This window comes from Castanea sativa, chromosome 1 (assembly GCF_040712315.1).
Source record: "Castanea sativa cultivar Marrone di Chiusa Pesio chromosome 1, ASM4071231v1".
NCBI lineage: Eukaryota > Viridiplantae > Streptophyta > Magnoliopsida > Fagales > Fagaceae > Castanea > Castanea sativa.
This window is the reverse complement of record NC_134013.1, coordinates 78752910-78778314: the sequence shown is the minus strand read 5'-3', so window position 1 is coordinate 78778314 and position 25405 is coordinate 78752910. Positions and strand designations below refer to the sequence as shown.

Sequence of the window (25405 nt, the reverse complement as noted above, 5' to 3'; positions counted from 1 at the left end):
GTCTTTGTCATTAGTGTAAAGAGGAGTTAGAGATGAAGGGAAGTAGTAAGTATGACCGGCGTGAGGGGAAAGAAAGAAGCATTTGGTGTGTAATTTTGGTACCGGTTTGGCATCCATTAACTAGCTGAAATCCGGTATATATTCTGATGTGGCCGAAATAATTTCGGTACAACCGGTATTTAAACCAATACAAAATGCTAGTGTTTCTATACCAATCAAGATTCCGACACGATAAATACTGACCATACCAGTTACTAGTTTTATTTAGGTCCAGTAACAAACATCATGATAGCAATATGGTTTTTTTTTTTTTTTTTTGGGTACACGATTCCACCATAGCGCCAAGCCGCCAACCATTTTTGTTATTGGCTGAGTTAAACTCATCAATGCTTAACATATTTCGATTATCGATATCAGTGACCAGTACTCTTTTATTCACAAGTAATTAATGTAAGTCACATGATTTTGCTAGAGGTCATTTACTAGTCAAAATCTTCCTCTCTATAACAGAAGATTACAAAAAGCTTGCATGCAACTTCTCCTCTAGCTCATATATGATCTTCCCCATATCTTCCTCTCTCCCACAGAAAAGTGAGACAAAAGAGCTGAAACCATGACTGCAGGCTTCAGCTGCAGCTCCATATCTTTAGTGTTGCTTCCATCTTTTCTTATCCATCTCCTTCTCCTTCTTTATTCTCCCCTTCTGCCTTAAACGAAGAATACCATTCCAATCACTTTTATTCTTCTTTCACCCATCCAATCTTAGAAAAACCAAGGACACACTAATACGAGTTTCCCAAGATGGTTTCATATTATTCTATTAATAAAAGCAGTACTACACACAAGGCTAGTAGTACCAAAGTAAGAGTAATTATAGTTCTTTGAGTGAAGTTATCTTTGTTCACTTGTTTGTAATATAATGATTACTATTGAATTTTGTGGTTAATATTTTTGCTATGAACAGAAGAAAACTAGTGTAAAGAAAATTGAAGAAGATTTAGCTAAAGCAAGGGCTGCAATTCGTGAAGCGATTCGGTCTAGGAACTATACAAGTGAGAAGGAAGAGAGATTTATCCCTGTTGAAGCATTTTAATATTAAATAATTAAAATGAATAGATGTTATAACATAAATGGAAAGATATGAGAGTAAATGTAGAAGATGAAGAGTTAGTGAAAATGTTTAATCCCACATTAAAAATGAGAGAGACTATTTTGTTCCTTTTAATTGTGGTGATTAATGGGCAAACATGAATTGTCTTAGATATTGGGCCAGATACGTGCGCAAGAGGTCTGCATCGATTACAAAGTTTAGTCAACTAAGAGCTTGAATCTCCTTAAAGAGAGTGAGTGTCGCGCCTCAGTTCATATAGTGTTGTGTAATTTCTCCCTTTAAATTAATAAAATTCAGAAGTATTATTCAGTTTCTCTTTGTGTTATTTCCATTATCATTGTGTTTGTACTAACAATTTTAAGGAGATTCAACACATGGAGTCTACACAAGAAAAACCAAATGAGCTTGTTGGAGATCTCAACAAGCCCTTTCACTTTAAGGGAGCCCACTTCAAGAGGTAGAAAGGAAAGGTCCTCTTCTAATTGAGCCTTCTCAAATTCGCCTACATCCTCACTGAGAAGAATCCGTCAAAGGTTCCTACCGATGAGATGAGTGAGGAAGAATATAGTCTCCATCAAGAAAAAATAGATAAGTATACAAAAGATGAATACAATTGTCGCTTTTATCTATTGAATTGTCTTGCCGATCATTTTTATGATTATTATGATACAACTTATAATTTTGCCAAGAAAAATTGGAAAGCTTTACAAAGCAAGTATGATACCGAGGAGGCAGGTGCAAATAAATATGCTGCTAATAGATTTTTCCATTACCAAATGGTGGATGGAAAATTGGTGGTGGATCAAGTACAAGACTTCCAAATGATTGTAGCAGAATTGAGATCCAAAGGCATAAAGATCAGAGACAATTTGGTGGTAGCTGGCATAATTGATAAACTACCACAATCTTGGAGAGAGTTCCAAAAGACTTTGCGGCACAAATAAAAGGAGACATCCTTGGAGGCTTTGATCACACGCATCTGTGTGGAGGAGGAGGCTAGAGGACAAGATGCACTAATGACACAAGAGAGCAATGGTAATTCCATCATGAAGGTAAACCTTATTTCATCCAATAATAATATGCCCAAAAATCATTTTCCTAGAAATGGTCAATTGAAGCTTAAAAAGAGAGCATTTAAGAATAATAATAGATCACCTCAAGGAAGGGGAAACCCCAAATAAAAATTACAATAAGAACCAAGGACCTCCATCACAAGATCAATTTAATAGATCCTGTTTTGTCTGTGGCAAGAGTGGGCATATTGCTCGATTTTGCAAATTTCGGAAACGTGAATCTATCCCGCAGGCTAACGTAACCGAAGAGCCTTTAGTGGATATGATTACAGACATCAATATGGTGCAATATGTTGAAGGGTGGTGGGCAGATTCTAGTGCTAATAGGCATGTTTGCTATGACAAAAATTGGTTCAAGTTATACACTCCTTTTGAAGAAGAAAAAACTGTTATGCTTGATGACTCTAGCAAAACCAAGGTTCTTGGGAGTGGTGAGGTAGAATTGAAATTCACTTCTGGACATGTGCTAACATTGAAAGATGTACTTTACACTCTGTCCATGAGGAAGAATTTGATATCAAGTTTTTTGCTTAACAAGACTGGATTCAAGCAAACTATGGAATCTGATAATTATGTAATCACTAAAAAAAGATTATTTGTGGGCAAGGGTTATGCTTGTGATGGAATGTTTAAATTGAATGTTCTAAATAATAAAGCATCTACTAGTTCAGTTTATATGCTTTCTTCTATTAATTTTTGGCATGCTCGTTTGTGTCATATAAATAGTAAATATGTGGGAATTATGAGTAGTTTAGGATTAATTTCAAGACTGTCAAAAGATTTTGAAAAATGCGAAACTTGTAGTCAAGCTAAGATTACAAAAAAGTATCATAAAAGTGTTGTAAGAAATACCAAATTGCTTGAGTTAATTCACTCCGATTTATGGGAATTTGAGAGAATTTCAAATCGTGGAGAAAATAGATATATTATCACTTTTATTGATGATTTCTTAAAATATACAACTATTTATTTGTTGAAAAATAAAAGTGATGCTTTTGAAAAATTTTAAGATTTTTTTAAAAGAAGTTGAAAATCAATTCGGTAGAAAAATAATAAGAATAAAAAGTGATAGAAGCCGTGACTATGAATCAAGTGCATTCAACTCATTTGTTCAGTCTTTGAGAATTATCCATGAAATTACTGCACCATATTCACCTACTTCTAATTGAGTTAACAAATGCCACGTTAATTAAATTTGGTGCACCTTTATATTTTTGGGTGAAGCTATTTTAACTGCATGTCATGTTTTGAATAGGGTGCTACTAAAAAGTCACATACTACAACTTTTGAGATGTGGAAATGACATAAACCAAATTTGACATATTTGAGAGTATGAGGTTGTCTTGCTTATATAAGGCTTACTGACCCTAAAATACCTAAATTAGGTATAAGAGCTACTACCTGTGCTCTTCTTGGTTATGCGTTTAATAGTGCAGCTTATAGATTTTTTGATCTTGAAAACAAAATAATTTTTGAATCTGGTGATGCAATTTTTCATGAAGAAAAATTTCCTTTTAAATTGAAAAATAGCGGGGTGAAGAAAATATTTTGTCACAACCTATTTCTTCTACTTCACATTTACAAAATCAAGAAAATTTTGAAATGGAACCTAGAAGGAGTAAAAGAGCTAGAGTTGAAAAGGATTTGGGTCCTGATTATTATATTTTTAACATTGAGGAAAATTCCTAAAATTTAAAAGAGGTTTTAACATCACTTGATGCTATATTTTGGAAAGAGGCTGTAAAGGATGAGATGGAATCTCTAATTTCTTATAAAACTTGGAAATTAGTAGATCTTCCACTGAGTTGTAAGACCATAGGTTGTAAATGGGTCTTTAGAAAAAAGTTGAAACTAGATGGATCAATAGATAAGTTTAAAGCTAGACTTGTTGCAAAAGGCTTTAAACAAAAAGCTGATCTTGATTTTTTTGATACATTTTCTTCGGTAACAAGAATTACATCTATTAGATTGTTAATTGCTATTGCTTCAATCTTTGATTTGAAAATTCATCAAATGGATGTAAAAACAGTTTTTCTAAATGGGGACCTAAAGGAAGAAATTTATATGGATCAACCCGAAGGCTTTGTAGAGCCTGGACAAGAAAGCAAGGTATGTAAGCTAACTAAATCCCTATATGGCTTAAAACAAGCACCTAAGCAGTAGCATGAAAAGTTTGATTCTTGCATGATTGAGAATGGTTATAAATCAAATGAATATGATAAATGTATTTATTCTAAATCATGGAATAATTTACATGTTATTATTAGCCTCTATGTCATATGTTGATTTTTGGCTCAAATATGCATGTTATAAATGAGACAAAAAATATGCTTAAAAGCCATTTTGATATGAAAGATCTTGGTGAGGGTAATTTTATTTTGGGCATGAAAATTACAAAAGCATATGATGGAATATATCTTGACCAATCACATTACGTTGAGAAAATATTGAGAAAATATAATTTTCATGATCACAAAAGTGTAGTTACTCCTTTTGATTCTAGTGTTCATTTATTTCCTGTGAATAATGATAATGAGATTTTTAATCAAAAGGATTATGCTAGCATCATTGGTAGTTTGCGTTATGTTACTGATTGTACTAGACCTGACATTGCATATGCAGTAGGAGTGCTAAGTAGATTTACTAGCAAACCTAGTAAAGATCATTGGCTAGCTATTGAGCGAGTCATGAGATATTTAATTGGTACCAAAAAGTATGGCTTATTTTATAAAAAGTACCCTGCTGTGATTGAAGTTTTTAGTGATACCGATTGGAATACTTTGTCAGGTGATTCTCTCTCTACCACTGGTTATATTTTTACCTTAGGTAATGGTGCTATTTGTTGGAAATCTAAAAAACAAACAATAATTGCTAATTCAACAATAGAAGCCGAATTAATAGCATTAGTTTCAGCTAGTGAAGAGGCAAACTGGCTTAGAGATTTGTTATATGAAATTCCACTTTGGGAAAAGCCAATTCCACCTATATTAATTCGTTGTGATAGCACTGCCGTAATTGGTAGAGTTAAAAACCGTTATTACAATGGTAAATCCAGACCTATAAAAAGAAAGCACAGTACCGTGCGATCTTATTTGAGTAGTGACATCATAACTGTGAATTATATTAAATCTAATGATAATCTTGGAGATCCATTTACCAAGGCCTTGGCAAAAGATAGAGTCTGGAATACATCGATGGGGATGAGACCAAAGTCCATAGAATCATGAGCAATATATGAGGATACTCAACCCAACGACCAGAGATCTTGAGAATTGGGTTCAATGGAAAAAACGAATCATATGATGGTCGTAAGAAATGCACAATTTATTTATTTTTAATTATTTATTTTGTAAATAATTTTTTAATTGTTCATCCCTATGATGTAAGTGCATTTATCCTGTAATGTGGAGAGGTTGAGTAAAAAACTCTTAATGAAATTTGTAACTCGTATGAGTGAGGTGTCAGAATTACAGGAGCACCCTTGACAAAATTTCACCTATGTGAGTGTGGGGGTAGGGCTGCTCCCTATGATATTTGGACTTAATATCAAATACACTCATGAAACCGGGATCAGTACATGGCCGTAAAGTGCTAGCTATAAAAGCTTATGTTAACACCTGGGTTGTTATGTGTAAGCAGTGACGCTTAATTTCCCTAAAGCAGTCTTAGTTCAAGTCGGAGACCACTACGACTCTAGAGTTGAGATCATTGTTTTACTAAGTGAATGTTCAATGTAGAGCACACGTTCATGATGCATAGTAAGCCATTTTTGCTTGGTAATCTCTCTTTAACTAAAATTTAATATTAAAATGAGTGGGGGATTGTTGGAGCATTTTAATATTAAATAATTAAAATGAATAAATGTTATAACATAAATGTAAAGATATGAGAGTGAATGTGGAAAATGAGGAGTTAGTGAAAATGTTTAATCCCACACTGAAAAAGAGAGAGAGTGACTATTTTGTTCTTTTTAATTGTAGTGATTAATGGGCTAACATGAATTGTCTCAGGTATTGGGCGAGATACGTGCGCAAGGGGGAGGTGAAGGATGGAGGTGTCAAAAATGGAAATGAATCAGCCTCTTGGATCCTCCTACTTGACAGCCCATTTAGAGTAATTATCATATCTGTTGGTGAATAAATGGCCTGAATTAATATTCCATTTTTATTATAAAAAATGAAGAGCCATTAACCCACTTAACGGACTATCCGTTTGGGCATTTTCATTCTTTAGAAACTCCTTATCTAACCATTAATTGTGTAACTCCAGCCCATCAGAATAATATCCAACAATTAATCATGTAACACCCACTGCATCAGAATAATGGACATAATTAATCAGATTAATTTGGGTAGTAATTTCGTAATGCCCATTGAGCCTATAAATAGACCCATTCAAACACAATCCAAGTTACTGCAACATACACTAAAAAAAAATAGAGAGGTTCTTGACAAGGAAATGTGTTCTTTCTGGTGGAGCTTTGGGCTTGAACATTTTGTGCAGAGGTTGTTCTAGTCATACGACACTTGTTAGGCTGTTGTATCCTAGGGGAGACAAGTTAGAGACGGTCTACACCGATTACAAAGTTTAATCAACCAAGGGCTTGAATCTCCTTAAAGAGAGCGAGTGCTGCGCCTCAGTCTAATAATGTTGTGTAATTTCTCCCTTTAAATTAATAAAATTCAGAAGTATTATTCAGTTTCACTTTGTGTTATTTCCATTATCATTGTGTTTGCACCAACAATCCCTAGAGGATCCATTTACAAATTCATACGCTTTTCATTAGTTAAGTTTATAACATTCGAGTTACTTTAATCCACATTACAATTAAGATTTTATCTTTAGAGCATCAGTAGTGGGTAGGGGATATCCCAAATTCAAGCACATTTTACAATTTTGAGCCCAAAAGACCACTCCAACAAAAGATGTAAAATACAACTATTGCAAAAAATATATATAATTAAGCTACAGTGTGATTCTAAATGTAGAATCGCACTGTAGCTCAATGGTAAAAACAAAAAATATATTTTAATCGGTTTTGGTCATTTCTCTCCTCTCTCTGCAGATCATTATTTTCTTTTGCTTTCTCTCTCTTTCTTTCTACTCTCTCTTCTTCCTGCTTTCTCTTCTTCAACGGCATGGAGGCAACGGCGTGGAGGCTCGACAACTTCTGTGGTGGAGGCATGGAGGTCGTGGGTTTGTTCATGGGTTTTCGGCGACCCTCTCTCTCTCGTCATCGCTGTCGGTGAGAACAGATGTGTTTGGGTTTGGTGAGAATAGATAGGTTTGATTTTGGATTTTGATTTTGATTTTGGATTTTGATTTTGGATTTTGATTTTGGATTTTGATTTGGCTGGATTTTGCTTAGTGGAGGTGGGTGGTGTGATTGAGAACGGTGGAGATCAACGTTGGTTTTGACGAGATCGGCGTGGGTGTTGATAACGGTGGAGATTAGCGTGGTGGAGATCGATAGGTGGCGAGATTGGCGTGGCGGAGATCGGTGGGTGGCAAGATCGGTGGAGCTGTGGTGGCTGTGGTGTTGTGATCGATGTGGGTTTTAATGGTTTTTATTATTATTATTTTTTTCAGTTTCGCCGATCTGGGTTGATATTGATGATGGATGAGTTGTGTGGAGGAGTTGGGTTGATATGGATGAAGACTCTGGAAGAAGGTGAACAGTGAAGTAATGGAGGATTCTAGAAGGTAGTGTGGAGGATAAAATTGGGAAAAAACAAAAAAGGAAAATATATATTTTATTGTGAAGATATATTATTTTAATGAGTAGAATAGAAAAATAAAAGTTTGGATGTTGAGTGTATTGAAAAATGGTATTGTATAATTGATAAAGTGGCTTTTTGGATGGTAATATAGGATAGAATTGGGATAAATCAATGCTGATGCTCTTAGTATCTGACAGTATATAGTGTAATATTTATTATTTAACATAAAATAAGAGATGAATTCATTTCCAATTGATATTTTCTCTGTAATATTCTTTGGTAAGTCATTCAAGACATAAAAGTCATTGTCTACTTTTATTATGATCTAGATATTAATGTTACCTTATAATTGTACATTGGGTTTTCAATGATTCAATGAGTCAATTCCTTGTGAATGAAATATAAATTCATGTGCAAAAAAAATATATGGATTAGTAACAAAGTTTATTTATAAGTAATCACTTCAGGAGCCACATAGAGATGGTGAAGAGGTTCAAGGTGTGGACCTACAATGAAGGAGGGCAACCCTTGGTCCACGATGGGCCACTGAACCACGTATACGCCATAGAAGGGCAATTCATCGATGAAATAGAAAGGGATAAAAGCCCCCTTCAGAGCTAGCCATCCTGAAGAGGCACACGTATTTTTCATGCCCTTTAGCATATTCAACATTGTCAAATATGTTTATATGCCTATCGCCACGCAAACTGACTACTATCGTGATCGACTGCAAAGGATTGTAACTGACTACCTTAAGATCGTAGTAGATAAGCACCCTTATTGGAACAGAAGCAGTGGTGCTGACCATTTCATGCTCTCATGTCACGATTGGCTACGTACGTTAAGTTCATTGTTTTCTTAGTGATGATCGTCTATCTTTTGCAAAATAAGTATGGTATCTTGGGGGCACATGAAGCTTTTCTAATTTTTTGAAGATCACGTATCTATTGTTTCTGTACATTGCATTCTCAAGAAGAAGTAGGGCTTTTCAATGTCAAAATACACATGCTAAGTTAAGGCCAAATAATGAATTTACTAAATCTTCTTTCGTGTTAGCGAGTACAATATACATTTGCATATTTATCTTACTTTATAGTTTGTACAATAATTCTTGGAACATCAAATTTTTCATGATTAACTGTTGACATGATAAGTTGATATTAGAGCAAAATCACTTTAACATATTGTCTTATTAGTCTGTGAAAAAAATTATATAAAAATTGACATCTTTGAACTTATTTATTACAAAAAATAGAGGGGGAAAAAAAAAGAGTCGTTGGTATCCATCTTGTGTTTAGTAAACTCTTTTTTATTTCTTGTAGCAAAAAAAAAAAAAAAAACCCTAAAATAACTAAAACTTGCTAAGTTCAAGCCTCCTCAGTATTGACTAGATTGTTAGTCAAGTAATGTTCTTCTAATGTTCAAATTCTCATTTCATAATTCAGGAACTAGATGTGTCAGATGACAATCCTCAGCTCTTCAAGAACTTCATGAAGGTTCTCTGCAATGCCAATACCTCAGAAGGATTCCGACCCATAATAGATGTTTCAATACCTGAAATTTATCTAGAATTTGAAACACTTGGCCCTCCTCACCATGGCCATCCCGCAAACAATCGCCCAATCCTTGCGTTCTTTGGTGGTTGAGAGCATTGACAAATTCGAAAATTCCTACTCAAGCATTGGAAGGACAAAGATAGTGATGTACAGGTCCATGAATACCTCCCAAAAGGCCCCAATTACACCAAGATAATGGGCCAGACCAAGTATTGCTTATGCCCTAGTGGATTTGAAGTGGCAATTCCTAGAATTGTGGAAGCAATTTACATGGGATGTGTCCCTGTGATCATTTCTGATAGTTATTATTTACCTTTTAGTGATGTCCTTAATTGGAGCCGATTTTCTATACAAATTCCAGTGGAGAGGATACCTGAGATCAAGACAATATTACAAGGGATACCCTATGAGAAGTACTTAAAACTGCAAAAAAAGGTATTGAAAGTGCAAAGGCATTTTGTGCTAAATAGACCTGCTAAGCCATTTGATGTTATTCACTCAGTGTGGTTGAGGAGACTAAATTTTGCTCTTCCTACTTAATTGGCTGGGGATACATAATCTTAGTTAGCCTAGCAACTTTTTTTTGAGAATCTAGCCTAGCAATTCGATCACATTGGCCAACTATGTAACTTTTAGTTGTTCAGTGAAATGTAATTTTTGGTGCCCGTTTATTAGCAATAAAAATATTGCGTAGAATTACAGTTGTACTCAGAAAAGAAAAGTAAAATTTTAAAAAGTTATGGCTAATTGGCTAAACAAATAAACAAAAATAAGCTAGAAAAAGAACCTCATTCAATCATAAGCTTAGTCATAAATTACCTTTATAAAGTTTGACACGAGTAGTGAATTCCAGTTAATTTAATTGATAACGTCTCTTATCTTTAAATTAAGGATCTAAGTTTGAATCATGCATACACCCAAAAAAACTCATTGATATCTTGATATAATAGTAGAAAGCAATCATGTGCATTCAAATCTTAGAGCTCAATAAAAATGCAGACTTTTTCAGACCCACAAGTCCCTTTGTTCAATATATAACAAACATTACAAACTTCTAAAACTAAAAGCATTCACAATGATGCTGTTATATTGCTAAAAAGTTATTTTTAGCACCACAAATAACAATAATGCATACTTCATTGATGATGCTAAAGCTAAAACTTTTAGCATCAAAGTTACAGTAAACTTCCAAAAATGATAGCTTACTGTAACTCCAAAGTTATAAATTTTATTTTTTTATTTTGTTCTCTCTTCTTTTCTTAAAAAATAATATTGTTTCTCTCTTCCTTCTTCTCCTTCTTTTTCCTCTGTTTCTCTCTGTTTCTTCTCTCTATTTGCTCTCTCCTTCTCCTCCTCTCTTGTTCTTCTCTAACTTAAACTCTCTATAAAAAAAAATGCATAGAGTGATTAGTGGTCAGCGGCATGCCTATGCAGTGGTGGTTGAAAACCGGGCATGCAGTGGTGGTGCAATGGTGGTTTGGCTTGTTGGGTTTTGTGGGTTTTCAATCGGTGAGTTTACAAGTTTTGATCTGTTAGTAACTGTGGTGGTGGTGATTGATTTTGGATTGTGGGTTTTGTGGCTGTGGGACCGTGGGTTGAAGAGAGGGAGATGTGGTGTTGTGGTGGTGGTGATTGCTTTGGGGTTGTGGCTATGGTGGCTGTGGGTTGAGGAGAGGGAGACGTAGTGTTGTGGTGGTGGTGATTGCTTTGGGGTTGTGGGTGTGGTGGCTTTGGGTTGAAGAGAGGGAGAAGAGACAGAGAAGAAGAGAGAGAGAAAAAAAATAATAAATAAATGAATAGTATTTAGCTTTGTTGTGAAAAATAAGAGCACTGATATTGAGTAAGAGCAACCACATCAGTTCTTTTAAAAGATTCCGTCTATTTTATGCAAAAAACCTACTTTTCTATTTTACACTATCACTTTTACAAAATACTCACATCAGTTTGTCTATTATACACGTTTATTCATATAAAATATATATATTCTTAAATCAACACCCAACCACCGTCAACGCTCAGAGCAGTGGAACCAACCTCCATCAACAACCCACACAACCACCACCATCAAGCCAACCTCCATCATCAACCCACCATCAAAATCTCAAAACTACTAATCAAAATCATCAAAATCCACTAATCAAAACCCACTGATCAAAATCCCAAACCCACTCATCAAAATCATCAAACCCACAAATCAAAACCATCAAAATCCACGAATCAAAATCACAAAACCATCAAACAAAGATTGAGCTACATCAACGATTAGAGAACGGCGAGGCGAAAGTAGTGGCGACGTGAGGCGAAACCATCAACAATCAGAGCAGCAGCGAGGCGAGGCAAAAGCAACGGCGATCAGAGCAGCGGCGACACGAGGTGAAAGCAACGGTGATCAGATCGTTGATGTAGCGGCGAGTGATCATTGATGTAGCGGCAATCAGATCGTTGATGTAGCGGCAATGATCGTTGATGTAGCAGCGATCGGCGTGAGCAGCGGCGATCGGGGTGAGCAGCGGCGAGTGAGATGATTGGCTGTGGCAAGACTTGAGAGAGCAACGGAGATTAACGGAGGAGATCAGCGGAGGATGGATCAGCAGTTCAGTGGATTCAGCAACTTGAGAGAAAAAGAGAGTGAGGTGGAGAGAGAAAAAATTAATAAAATAACTTATACATGTGCTACAGTACCCGTGTATATTTACACGGGTACTGTAGCTCGTTTATGGTTTTGGACATTTTTGTCTATTTTTACACCCACTGATGTGACTGATGTGGGTGTATTTTTGCACAAAATGTGTAAAAGTTGTACTTTTTTCTATTTTAGAAGACTTTAGTTGATTTGGTGTGGTTGCTCTAAGTTGTGAAATTGAAAAATAAAATAGTTTTTTTAAGTGTTAAAAGCTATATTTATTAGCACTACATCTGTGACTGCTCTAAGGGGGCTGAACTTCACTAAAAAACTTCAAGCAGTAGTATCAAAGTTATTAATATTGAGCTTATAAGTTTAACTTTTAACTTTTAATTTTTAATTTTTAATTTTTAATTTTTATGCACAGTTTTTTAAAATATTTTTTTTTCTTACATTTTCCTAAATATAAGTATATTTTAGCGCACTTTCACATACTCTCAGTAAAAGACTAAGTAAGTTGTTCCGAAACTGACACTGAATACCATAGGCTATATCTTGTTAGACAATTCCAAAAAAAAAAAAAAATAATTAATTAAATTCTGTAAAAGTGAAACTTGTATTTGAAGCAATTCATTAGAGCTGGGGATTTTTATTTTGTTTAGTGATCCAAGACTCGCTACAATTCGAGATCACATGCATAACATAATGTGTTGAAACCGCTTATTATTCCTTCGGGATTGAGGAAGATAATCTTATGGAATCCCTATGTAATCTCACCTGAAAAACTTTTTCTTATCCGCCTAAAATGGGGATCGTAAAATGTGGATTTTTACTGTGTGAAGAGTGCGCATATAAAGCCGTGCTTAGTTGTGATTATTAGGTGGAGTTTCATTCCATTAAATTGATGGTATAGAAGCATACAATTTTCTTTTTGAAGATTTAATAATTTTTATCATATCTACTACTAACATATTCATACACCCATTTTATCCGAAGTAAAGGAACTGATCCAGTAATGAGATTTGGAATTAATGGAGACTAACTTTTCAATTCCTTATTGTTTTTTGAGTGAATATTAGTGGGGAGAAATGTTTTAGCTTTTCATAACTCACTAATTATGCCAACAGTCTCATATGCATGACTCAATAGCATTGCTTGATCTATGCCATAAGGAGAATTTGGATGCAATACCTCCTCTCCCATTTGTTGTAAGCAATAATTTAAAATATATAAAAAAAATAAAAATAAAAACCTCAAGCCAAAAAAAAAAAAAATGTACAAACCACTTCTTTTTGTTTTTAGAGAGGAAGGTAATTTCATGCACCCACATTTTCAGCATCATATTCACTTGCATATCCATATTTTCATTTTCCTCTCTTAGATATCAAAATTTTAGATAAAACAGAAAATAAAAAGCTCTATATATAAGGTGTAAAAGAAAGAAGGCGAGTTGGTTCCTAGAAAAATAAAATGGAAGGAGAAGAAGGCGAGTCCGTCTGACATGGAATCTACCCCTTTTATTGAGTTAGAAAAAAAAATTATAATGATATTTCCTTCATCAGTACTAATTGAGTGAAATCTCTCTCTCTCCACCATTAATTTTTTTATTATGGGTCTGTCTTGACTCTTGAGTCTTATGACACAGTAATATCGTCTAATTATTTATGACAGAGAATTTGAGTTCGAATCCATTTCCCTAATTGTTATAAACAAAAAAGAAAAAAATTTCTTTATGCTCCTTATCACACAGCTGAAAACTGGACAGAATTGAGGAATTTGGAAATGAAAGCAATCCACACTTTGTGAATTCATAATGCTCTGACTATAATTTGTTACAAAAGATTATCTTAAGACTAAAAATTTTGACTTGACAAACATAAATAATGACTTTACAGTTCCAAAACTTCCAGCGACAATCAACACCTAATGAGATTGTTGTGTCTTAAAAAAGTTCACCCCAGTTGTCTATATATTAGTCGGTCAAGTTGGGTTGGCCAAGTTAGCTTGGGCTAAGTGGAACGCAGCCCAACTCAAGTTAGACCGATTAAAATGGACTAGGTTCGAGTTTTTAAATTTTAAGTCATGCGTGTTGTTTGGCCCGCTTTGGAGTTTGGACCACTTTTAAAAATAAAAACAATACAATTTAAATCTATGACACCCTTTCATGAGGTCAAAATATCAATTGAATTTTGGTATAAGTAAGGTTTGAACTACATATTTTTTATCTGAAGACAGGAGATTTTGTCGGATGAACTAATTGGAATCCGCACTTACTAATTGTTAAGGCAACAGTATTTTATTGTAATGCAATTATGTTCAACCGGTGTTACAAGCCCTTATTAGTTGAGAGTGAAACTTAGGAAATACTCCTTTTTTTTAAACTCAATTTTAACAAAATTGAGTTACAGGTTGAACTTGACATTCGCAATAGAATTCTATGCATATTTTGCCACTTAAATTTTTTTGAAAATTTATGTGAAACTCGACATTACTAATGTCGATTTAAAACATACATATAACTCGATTTTTTTTAAAATTGAATTAAAAAAAATATGGGCATTTTGCTAAATAGTTACAAAATATGGGAACTTTACTACATAGTTTGTAAATTATGGACGAATGTTCATTTTCCCTGTGAAACTTGTACCGGTGATTCTATTGTCCTAAAAATTTCAAAATCAGTAATTTTTACTAGATTGAATATTTAAGTCAATTTTATTTAAAAAAATAATAATCGTGCGATCTAAGAGTGATATAATTGAAAATAAAGATATAGGGAAGTGTGGGAAAAATGGTAGCTAAAAAATTGAAACGGTAGGGAATGTGAGATATTTTTTATGACAATAATCATCTTCCTCTTCTCTTTGTTAAGGTTATTTTTCCCCCATAAAAATGTTAAGGGTTGCCAAAACAATGTCACTATAAACCTTTCTAATAGATTTGATTACTGTAAAATCAATACTGATTTTTGTTTTCAGAATATTAGTCATTAATTTTCTTATATTTTTTTTTTTGAGAAATACTAACTAAATGAGTTATTATTACTGTGGGGAGTAAAAGGACCCAAGCGGGCATTTGGGCCTTTGGGCTCTAGCAAGGAGGGCCGATCTGTTCTTGAGCTAAGAATTTGTTAATACTGCGAATCGGCCCATGCGCCGAGAGTCCTAGGACACATCCGAGGGTGAGTTTCTCCTCGGACAGACCCAAGAGAACTCGGAAATTCACTACGAAGGTCAAGGCAGAATTCCGGAAAGACTATTGGTTAAGAGGGGGAAACCCTGAACCTTCTAGATACACCGATGTTAGAAAAATATCATGAGCAAAGGCTGCCACCTCTACATTAAAGACTTTGCACCTACCTCCCTGGCCGCATTAATGGGGAAGTGACCCCTGAACAGTAGAACTGAAACTTCTGGTCACTATTCAAAGGCACTAAGAGAAGAAATATCTAGAGAGGAGGGGGTTTGAGCAACACGTGGATAAAACATCAGAAAAAGAAATATTTAAGGGGGGTGAAAGCCAAAGAAAAGGAGGGCAGTCTGTAACCAAGAAAGAAATTAAGAATTGTAATCTTTAAGAAAGAAAGAGAAATAATACAGAAGTAGTCCTCGGCTCAAGTCCGAGGAGGTCCATCTACAATTATCATTCATTATTTACAAGCGTTTGCACACCATAGTCTGTTATTAAGTTCTCAGTACCTCTAATCTAGATTTCAAGCCCACACTCTACAAATTTCATTGTTTAAGGCTCGTTGGGCCTGAGCTCATAATTGTCTTTGGGTCCAGGTGCAATTGTGCACTTACAATTACATAATTTTATAACTCATTTCTAACTAAATGAATGATTATTATTATATAAAATGAATAATTTTGTATATTTGTCTTATATATAATATCTCTAATTAAAATGATCAATAAAAACTTTTCTAATTGTTTTTTTTATAATTTCTCATTTGTTAACAAGGAGGATGATTTGAATTCAAGCAGTTAAATCTTTTCTAATACTTGCATAAATAAATTTATCCTAATGTAATTAATTCCAAAATTAAAGATTAAAAAATCAATTGTATTTGTACACCTAAAAGAAATTTTATTTTTAAGTCTTATTTTAATATTTAAACCATTTGTTTTAGTGTTGATTTTATTCAAATGGTTAACACCCTAATTTATTCAACTTGAGTAATGTCTCTAATTATATTGTGTTTTAGCCTTTAAGAACACATATATTAATATTACACATGAAAAAATAATAAATGTAATAATTAAAATATTTTATAACAAAATTAAGCCAAAATCCAAATTCATTAATGAAAAACAAACCAAATTTCAACTTTTAAAAAAAGTGAAAAAGAATAAGTATAGATAGACTTACATAAGAGTTTCAATTAATTTAACTGGTAATGAAAAAGTTCACAAGAACCTTAAATTATATGATCTATAGGAGGAATTCTGCATACTAAGAAATTAACACAAAGTACAAACAGAATTTTAAAATACAAAAATTGATAAATATTGATAAAGTCTTAACAACCAATAAGTAAAAGTATCTTGGAATGAGATTGCACTACAACACATGAAAACATGTTTTGAACCAAATTTTTCGTAGTATTAGTCAATTAAAAAAATATAAACACTTACAAACTAAATACATCAAATAACCAAAACCTAAAACACACAAAATAGTTCAAAAGTTGAGAATTTAAAAGTAAAACAAAAAACTTACCAAAGAGAAACCAAAAACTTAATTAAATGGGTGTTCCTTGTTTTGCTTCTTTATAGTAGACGTCTTTGACATCATATCCATACATGCAAATTTAGAAACAAATAACAATAAGTAAAATAAATTTATTTAATCAAAACTACTATATACAAATACGTATGCTTAAGTTGCAACTTGAAAAAAATAAAATAAAAATGTGGGGTGCAAAAGGGATTATATGGAAAAAGCATTGGTGAATATATATAAGTTTAGAAATTTTAATCATAAATTTTTAGTTGGAGTAGAATTTAAAATTCTGAAACTTAGGTGTATGTTGCATGTTTTGTTGAACATTTATTGTTACTTTATCTAAATAAATTGATAAGAACAAATAATATGTCTCTATCAAATGAAACTTAAATGCATGTTGCATGTTTTAATTTGTTAAACCACTTATTATTATTTTATCTAAATAAATTGATAAGAACAAATAAGTTGTTGTCTTTATCTAAAAAAATGTTTTTATTCAAATATTATTGTAATTAGGTGAAGCCACTTGGTGCAACTACAACTTAGAAACAATTGCTACAACTTAGTAAAGCTACTTGGCACAACCACAACTTTTAAGCCCAACTTTTATTATAAAAACACTTCTTGTACTTATTCTTATTTTTATCTAAAACGAATGTTGCATGTTTTGTTAAAGAAACATTATATTATTTTATCTAAAATGCATGTTGCATATATTGTTAAAACACTTATTGTTACTTTATCTAAAGAAATTGATATGAACAAATAAGTTCTCTCTATCAATTGAAACTTAGATCCATGTTGCATGTTTGTTAAAATACTTATTATTATTTTATTTTTTTAACCTAAAATATTGTTGTAATTTGGTGAAACCACTTGGCATAATCACAGTTTAGAAAAAAAATTTATAATTTAGCGAAACCACATGGCGCAACCACAACTTTTAAAGCCAACTTTGTGCCCGTTTGGATCCCCCGTTTATCTGTTGCGTTTGCGTTTTTTTTTTTTAAAGACCAGCGCTTGGTGCACTGTTCATGGGACATGAACAGTGCACCAAGGCATATGAACAGTAAAAAAAGAGTGAACAGTGTTTTTTTACACATTAAAAAATTATTTTGCTACAGTGTTTTCAGTTTTTAGTTTTCAGTAATAAGTTCTATCCAAACGGACTCTTTTATTATATAATATATGATATGATATGATTTACAACTTGTTTGTATTTGGACAAAAAAGATAACTTTTATTATATAATATATGATATGATATGATTTACAACTTGTTTGTATTTGAACGAGAAGAATACGAGGGAATGGAGTGAAAAGATTTCATCCCTAGCTTGTTTGAAAGTTTAATAGGAGGGAATAGAATGGAACGTGAGTTCCTTTCCCTAATTAATTCAGTTTTTACTTTTTAATCACATTAAAAGTTGGAGGAATCATAGAGAGTAGAACTTGCTTTGATGAATTTTTAATACAAACATAATATGCCTATACCTCTATTTTTATTAAAGAAATTCCATAGCAGTAATATAATTATTATTATAAAATTATGGGCAACAAATTAATTTGCCTCCTTATAAGTATGATTTACAACACAATTAGTGAAGTAATTAGAAATAACTCTTGTAAGTGCACAATTTGTACCCGGTCCAGTCACCAGATGGACTCAGGCCCAAAGAGTCTTATACAATAAAATTTGTAGAGTGTGGGCTTGAAACCTAGGTTATAGATATTGGATAAAGAGAAAAACAGGCTAGATTGTCGTTATCTGCGTATTCAATAGATGAGAACAGCAAAGAAACTCTCATCAGACGTAAGCCGAGGACCACTTGTATTGCCTTTATTTCTTTAAGAACAATATTACAATTACAGTTCAAATATTCAGTCCTTTCTCTTTCCTCCTTCTTCTTCTGCCCTCCACCTCCTTTTTTTTTTATCCCTCTCTTGTTCTCTTATATCCATCTTATTCTTCCTTTATTCTTCCACGTGTAACACAGATCTTTCAAATTGATATTGGTCCCATCCGTCACCTTCTTGAAGTCTTCAAACAATAGCTGAAAAGCTGAATGTTACTATTCAGAGGTCATTTCTCCATTAATGCGGCCAGGGAGGTAGGTGCAGAGTCTTTAATGCGGTTGTAGCAGTCTTTTTCCTCTGATATTTCTCATACGTTATTCCTTCCAATAACTGTGTGGATCATGTCTTTACCCAACAGATCTTCTGAAACTCTCTCCTCAAACACTCTGACATGTCCTATGACTTTTACTTGACCCATCCGAGAAGATACTCCTCCTCGGACAACTCCTCCGATCTTTGTAGCATAAACTGGCTTGCGGGCCTTACAAGCTTTGCTCGAACAGGCTTACACCATCAAATCAGGTCTAAGGCCCAAATGCATATTTTAGTCATTTTACCCCCACAACTCTATTATAGTATTTGATAGAGTCATAGACCAATGGGGATTGGGGATCCGAAAAAGATTTCTAAATTAAGTGGGAGAAATACATTAGCAGATTTTTTGGCATTAGAATTTCCCTCTTCACGAATCACTAGGGGTTTGATTGAAAAAACAAATGCCGTTCTTGATGGAATTTTTGGCCCTTTTTAAGCCATAAGCTCAGATTATAACCAAAGAAATGATACAGAGAAAGGTGACAAAAGAGCAAATGCTGAACCGACCAGCTGAGGCATTTTAAAGTTTTTAAGCCATAATCTCAGTCACCTTTGCTCACTGCTCAAGGAGATAGAGACAATTAATTATCAATTACATGTGAAAGTCAAAACTCAAAAGCTTTTTTACATCGAGCAATGATGATGACACATGGTAGAGTCCATGTTCAGTTTACTGATTTTGACTAAGTCAATATCTTATAGGCTCCTAGTAGTCTAGTACTAAAGAAAGTTCACTGTGGAATTTTTCTTAGCTGTTACTTGATTCATGAACCCTGATATAATAAGGTTTCCTTAGAGTGGTTTTAAAGCCAACCATCTTGCGAGATCATATACTTGTGGGGTTAACATTGGCATGGTTTTGTAGAGATATGGCCTGAATTAAGGAGATGACTTCTTGTTGGATTTGGATCCAAAAAAAAAAACGAATATTATTCTTTTTGGTTACTGTCAATTGTATAAGTCTTGTTTCCTATTTGATTTAAAATTTGATTTGAAATAAGAATAAATTTTATTTTTTTTGTTTAAAACTCCTCCTATGACAATTTATCACCTCCTATGTAAGTAAAGTGTGTACAGAAAATTTAAGGTAATATTTGATAATAGTTTTTGTTTTCTATTTTCAAAAATTTGTTTTCGGGAATATAAAGAAAAAACAAATTTATTGTATTTTTGAAAATTAGAAATGTGTGTTTTCATTGACTTTTGGGAATATAAATGTGTGTTTTTATTGAATTTTGAAAATTAGAAACTAAAACAACATTTTTCATGTTTTCAGTTTCCTTCACAAATTGAGTTTTGAAAACAGTTTTTGTTTTCTGTCTTTGAATTGCCAAACAAGATTTTTAGTCTCAAAAATAGAAAATTATTTTTGGATTTTGGAAACAAAAAATAAGGAGAAAAAACAGTTACCAAACATACCCTAAGTGTGTAAAAGAGACTCTCTATACAGCATGTCTTCTTATAGTTTGATTCTTTAATATTTGTGGATTGCAATTTAAAATAGTGAAAGAGGTTTTGTTGCCGCTTGGTTTTAAATTTGCAAGAAAGAGCTATTTTGATGTATTTAGAATTTTGGTTTGTGAAAATGTCTTTATACCAATTGATATTATTTCAAAGGGCAAAGTTTAGTTACAAAATTAGTTATAGTCTTAGGCTACAAACTTACTCAATAAAATATGTATTACTGCATATTTTGAAAATCTAACTGTTGAATTTCATGTTCTTTACGCTCTTAATACATATGTCAAATTTTATGTCAATCGGATATCATTTACTATATAATCTATAAACTTATATTTTATGGATAATTTTAAATTACAAAAACTTGCAATTTAAAAATGTATTGATGACATAGCTATTGATCTTTAATTTTCTTAAAATTTTGTAAACATGGAGGATATAAGAAGAAGATGTAATTCAATGGTGGATTTGTCAAAATTCAACTCCAATAAAAAGATATTGAGTGAGTTTGTAACCTAAGGCTATAACCGATTTTGTAGCTAAACTTTGTCCTAGCCAAATTTTATATGGTAAAATTTTGTTGATTCCTAAAATTGAATTTGAGCTTCTGCTTTCGCTATTTTACAACAGGTTTTCCAAGACTTTGTATTCTACCAAAAGTAGCACCCGTACTCGTAGTTGAAATTCGTTTTTTTTTTTTTTTCGTTTTGTCGCCATGGCATGTATAAATTTGCTGCAAATTTACTCGATTATCAACATAGTTAAATACAACGAGTATCGATATCAACGACCGATCTTTATTTCAAATGTAATTAAATGTAAATCACATGACCATGCTAATGGCCTTTCACTAGTCAAACACTTCCCCATATAAATTTTGATTTAGCAAATGCTGGCAAACTAAACTAAATTAAAGCTTGCAACATTAATGCAACTTCGATCTCTTACAGCCTATAAATGGTCTTTCACATATATCTTCATCTCTCTTGATAGGAAAACCCTACATAAGTGTGAGACACAGAAAAAAAAAAAAAAAAAAAAAACTGAAGCCATGGCAGGCTTTAGCTGTTCCATATCTTTTGTATTTATTCCATTTTCTCTAATTCTTTTCTTCCTCTTCTTTTCCTCTTCCTTAAACATAGACTATTCCACTCTCTTTTCTTCTTCCTATCTTAGAAAAAGCCACCACACAAACCCACAGCAAGTATCCCAAGATGTGTTTCTTTCAACCAATTGCAATACACATAAGGCTGGTAATATCAAAGTAAGAAACATCTAAATTTTGCTAAGTTTTTGTTAAAAAAAATTTATTGATATTGCTCGTTGTTTAATCATTGCTAGCTGCATTTTGAATTTTATTTTATTTTTGTTAATGTATATGCTATGACCTGAAGAAAAATAGCTTAAAGATAATCGAAGTAGGTTTAGCTAAAGCAAGGGTCGCGATACGTGAAGCAATTCGGACAAGAAGATATATGTCCAAGAAGAAAGAGACCTTTATTCCTAGAGGTTCTGTTTACAGAAATCCATATGCTTTTCATCAGTTAAGTTTGAAAATTTCAGAACTTCCTTTATTACAATTTGCTAGTATTAACGATTTGAAAAATGTTAAATTTAGTAAAAATTTTACTCTAAAATTGTTATAAATTGATGTTGCAATGAATGTGATTGATCTCACATTTACAACATAATAAATCAATAAAGAGTGATTGTGTATAGTAATTACAAGTTTTGTTCCATAAGCTAATAAATTAATGTGTCATCAATCACCAAAAAAAAAAAAAAAAAATTTAAACACTTTTTATTATGTTGAGAATCATTTATTTATTATGTTGTTGAAATCTCAACAAGCATATTCATTGCCACATCATTTTTAAGTCTTTGTAATAAAATTAGTAGTAAACGGACTACTTTTCATAAACAAATTTTTAAATATATTTTTGTATTATATTTAAAAGTTAATGCATCAGTTTGTATAACATATGTAATAAATAAAACACAGTAACAAAATTATGGATGAGTAACAAAATTCTTGTTGGTATATTATTAATCAATCAGGAGCCACATAGAGATGATGAAGAGGTTCAAGGTGTGGACCTATGGAGAAGGAGAGCAACCTTTAGTCCACAATGGACCATTGAAGGACGTGTACGCCATAGAAGGGCAATTCATAGATGAAATAGAAAGCTATAAAAGTCCCTTCAGGGCTTGCAATCCTGAAGAGGCACACGTATTTTTCTTGCCCATTAGCGTAGCCAACATTGTTGATTATGTTTATATGCCTATCACCACAGACGCAGACTTCTATCGTGATCGTCTGCAAAGGATTGTGATGGACTACGTTAAGGTCGTTGCAGATAAGCACCCTTACTGGAACAGAAGCAATGGTGCTGACCATTTCATGCTTTCATGTCACGATTGGGTATGTACTTTCCATTCATTGATTCCTTTGAAATCGTACTGTATTATATTAGTTAATTGTCCGAGGAAGAAGTTAATTTTAAAACAATAAAACTTGGTACACAAAAATGATTTATTTATTTATTTATATATACTCTTTAACATTACTCATTTTAAGAATATGATATGTTGTAGTATCTATAACAATTACTTATCCCAAGAAGCAAGGCTTGTTTTGTAGTTTGCAAAGTCAAAATATACACATGCTAAAGCTATGTGAGTTACACTTGTCAAAGGGTTAAAGCTATGTGAGTTGACCATATTTTCTGTGGGGTGTCCGTGTCCCGTGGCCGTGGCTTCAACCCCATTATTAATACTCCCCATGTGGACTTATTAGAATTAATTCATCAAGTTTTAATTAAGCCATGTGAAATCGTAAAAAGAAAAGGAGGAAACAAATAAATTACTCATAAATTAATCTTCGTGTGTATAGATTTGTTAGTAATTGAGGTCATGGTAAGACGAGTGTTTTTGGTGTGAAAGCCAAAGAGAGACAAATGTGGTTTTTTGGTTAGGAAAAAAAGTGTGTAAGGGAGGATGATGAGTTTGAGGTTATTTGGATGTTTTTACAACACAAAAATTTGAGAAGTACTACATCTACAATATTTTTACAACACTTTCATAGTAAATTATATATAGTAAGTTATTGTTTTATTATTAGTTCTAATTTGAATCTACAACTTAAATTAGTTTTTTATCTACTTGTAACAGTCAAGAATAACTTGTTACTTAAGATTTGTTGTGAAGTATTGTAAAAATATTGTGGGCATAGCAATTCTCCAAAAATTTAAAAGAATTTGTGACATGTGGACTAATGATTTCTTCCAAAATATTTATCGGATTTCTATGGCCACTATAATTAACTTTGTTGAGTAAGTAGTTTTTGGCATATATTGAGTAAACATTTTAGCCTAATTAAGTAAATTTGTTTGAAAATGCCTTTTAAGTGTCTCTTTACTTAAATGGAAAAAAAAATGTACATGATTAATTTCTTTTGAAATCGGCTTGGAAATTTTTTTAGGTCTGACTAAAATTATTTGTTGGATTTTCATAATTTATATAAGACTAAGTTGTGGTCTAACGCTTTCAAGCTAGAAACAATATAAATTCTACTTATACAAGGCTTTCATAATTTCTTGAAAAATACATAAAAAGACAATTAAATGCATGGCAAAATTTTTTATATTATCATTTTTGCATCAAACCATTAGCAAATTGTACAAACAAAGTTCAAGAATCCTCATATTGGCTAGCTTGTTAGTTAAGTAATGTTTTCTAATATTTATATTCTTATATATTTTCATAATTCAGGCACCAGATATCTCAGTTGCCAACCATGAACTTTTCGAGAATTTAATTAGGGCCCATTGTAATGCTAACACATCTGAAGGATTTCAACCCGTTAGAGACATCTCAATTCCTGAAATTTACATACCTAATGGAACACTTGGCCCACTTCTTCAGGGCCAGGGCCCAAACAACCGCCCCATCCTCGCCTTCTTTGGTGGTCAGGCTCATGGAGACATTCGTGAAATCTTACTCAAGAATTGGAAGGACAAAGACAGTGATGTACAGGTCCATGAGTACCTTCCTCAAGGCCCAAATTACACCAAAATAATGAGCCGAACTAAGTATTGTTTGTGTCCTAGTGGATTCGAAGTGGCAAGTCCTAGAGTTGTGGAAGCAATATACAAAGGGTGTGTTCCAGTTATAATTTCTGATAGTTATCATCTACCACTTAGTGATGTCCTCAATTGGGGTCGATTTTCAATACAAATTCCAGTGGAAAAGATTCCAGAAATTAAGAAGATTTTGCAAGGGATTCCCTATGAGAAGTACAAGAAATTGCAAAAGAATGTAATAAAAGTGCAAAGGCATTTTGTGCTAAACCGACCGGCTAAGCCATTTGATGCCCTTCACATGGTGCTTCACTCGGTGTGGTTGAGGAGACTTGACTTCGCACTCCCTGCTTAATGTTAACTAGCATGACAACTTGATTACATTGATCATCTATGTGTATAAATTTTTTGTTGCTGGCTGAATTGTAATTTTTGGCTCACATTTAAGCCAAAAGTCACCAATATGTTAACAGGTTTGAAATCAAATGTCTCTCCACAAACACGCAAGTTTTAGGACCTCCATGTGAGCTCTTGAAAGCATAATAAACAATTGTTTATTGTCTTTTTGTTGTAGAAACTGTCCGTACATTAATAGTTAGAATAAGGTTTAAAGGAGTAGTCAAGTTCAAAACTCATGCCAATAAGTGACTTGTTGACTGCTATATTGATATATGTAAAATTGTTTAGGGGATTATCTTCATATAGATAGAGATAAAAGTGTTGTGTAAAGTAATATTATTATAATATAACTATAGTACAATGGGCTTAAGGCCTATTGTGTTTGTACACTAATAGCCTCCTTCAAATTTAAGGTGAGAGTGAGAGAACATATTGGATTTATAAACTTGATCATGAAAGTGTCTTTCGAGATGTGACTTAATAA

The 25405-nt window shown here is 33.0% G+C and overlaps 1 protein-coding gene and 1 pseudogene across 1 annotated transcript; both read left to right on the top strand.

The window, feature by feature from the left end:
- Positions 1 to 613: 613 nt before the first annotated feature.
- LOC142634022 (putative glycosyltransferase At3g42180) lies at positions 614 to 10000 on the top strand (annotated as a pseudogene).
- An 11494-nt stretch (positions 10001 to 21494) lies between these two features.
- On the top strand, positions 21495 to 24877 carry LOC142621299 (putative glycosyltransferase At5g20260). Its single transcript, XM_075794649.1, has 4 exons — positions 21495 to 21707; positions 21838 to 21986; positions 22502 to 22865; positions 24215 to 24877. Exons 1-4 carry the CDS (start codon positions 21495 to 21497, stop codon positions 24875 to 24877), a joined length of 1389 nt encoding a protein of 462 aa, XP_075650764.1.
- The last annotated feature ends 528 nt before the right edge of the window (positions 24878 to 25405 follow it).

Excerpts from the sequence above, each read along its gene's own strand:
- LOC142621299 (XM_075794649.1), top strand. The coding sequence starts at position 21,495 with ATGGCAGGCTTTAGCTGTTCCATATCTTTTGTATTTATTCCATTTTCT. Across the intron at positions 21,987-22,501 it reads AATCCATATGCTTTTCATCA|GAGCCACATAGAGATGATGA; the intron begins GTTAAGTTTGAA and ends TTAATCAATCAG. Across the intron at positions 22,866-24,214 it reads TGCTTTCATGTCACGATTGG|GCACCAGATATCTCAGTTGC; the intron begins GTATGTACTTTC and ends TTCATAATTCAG.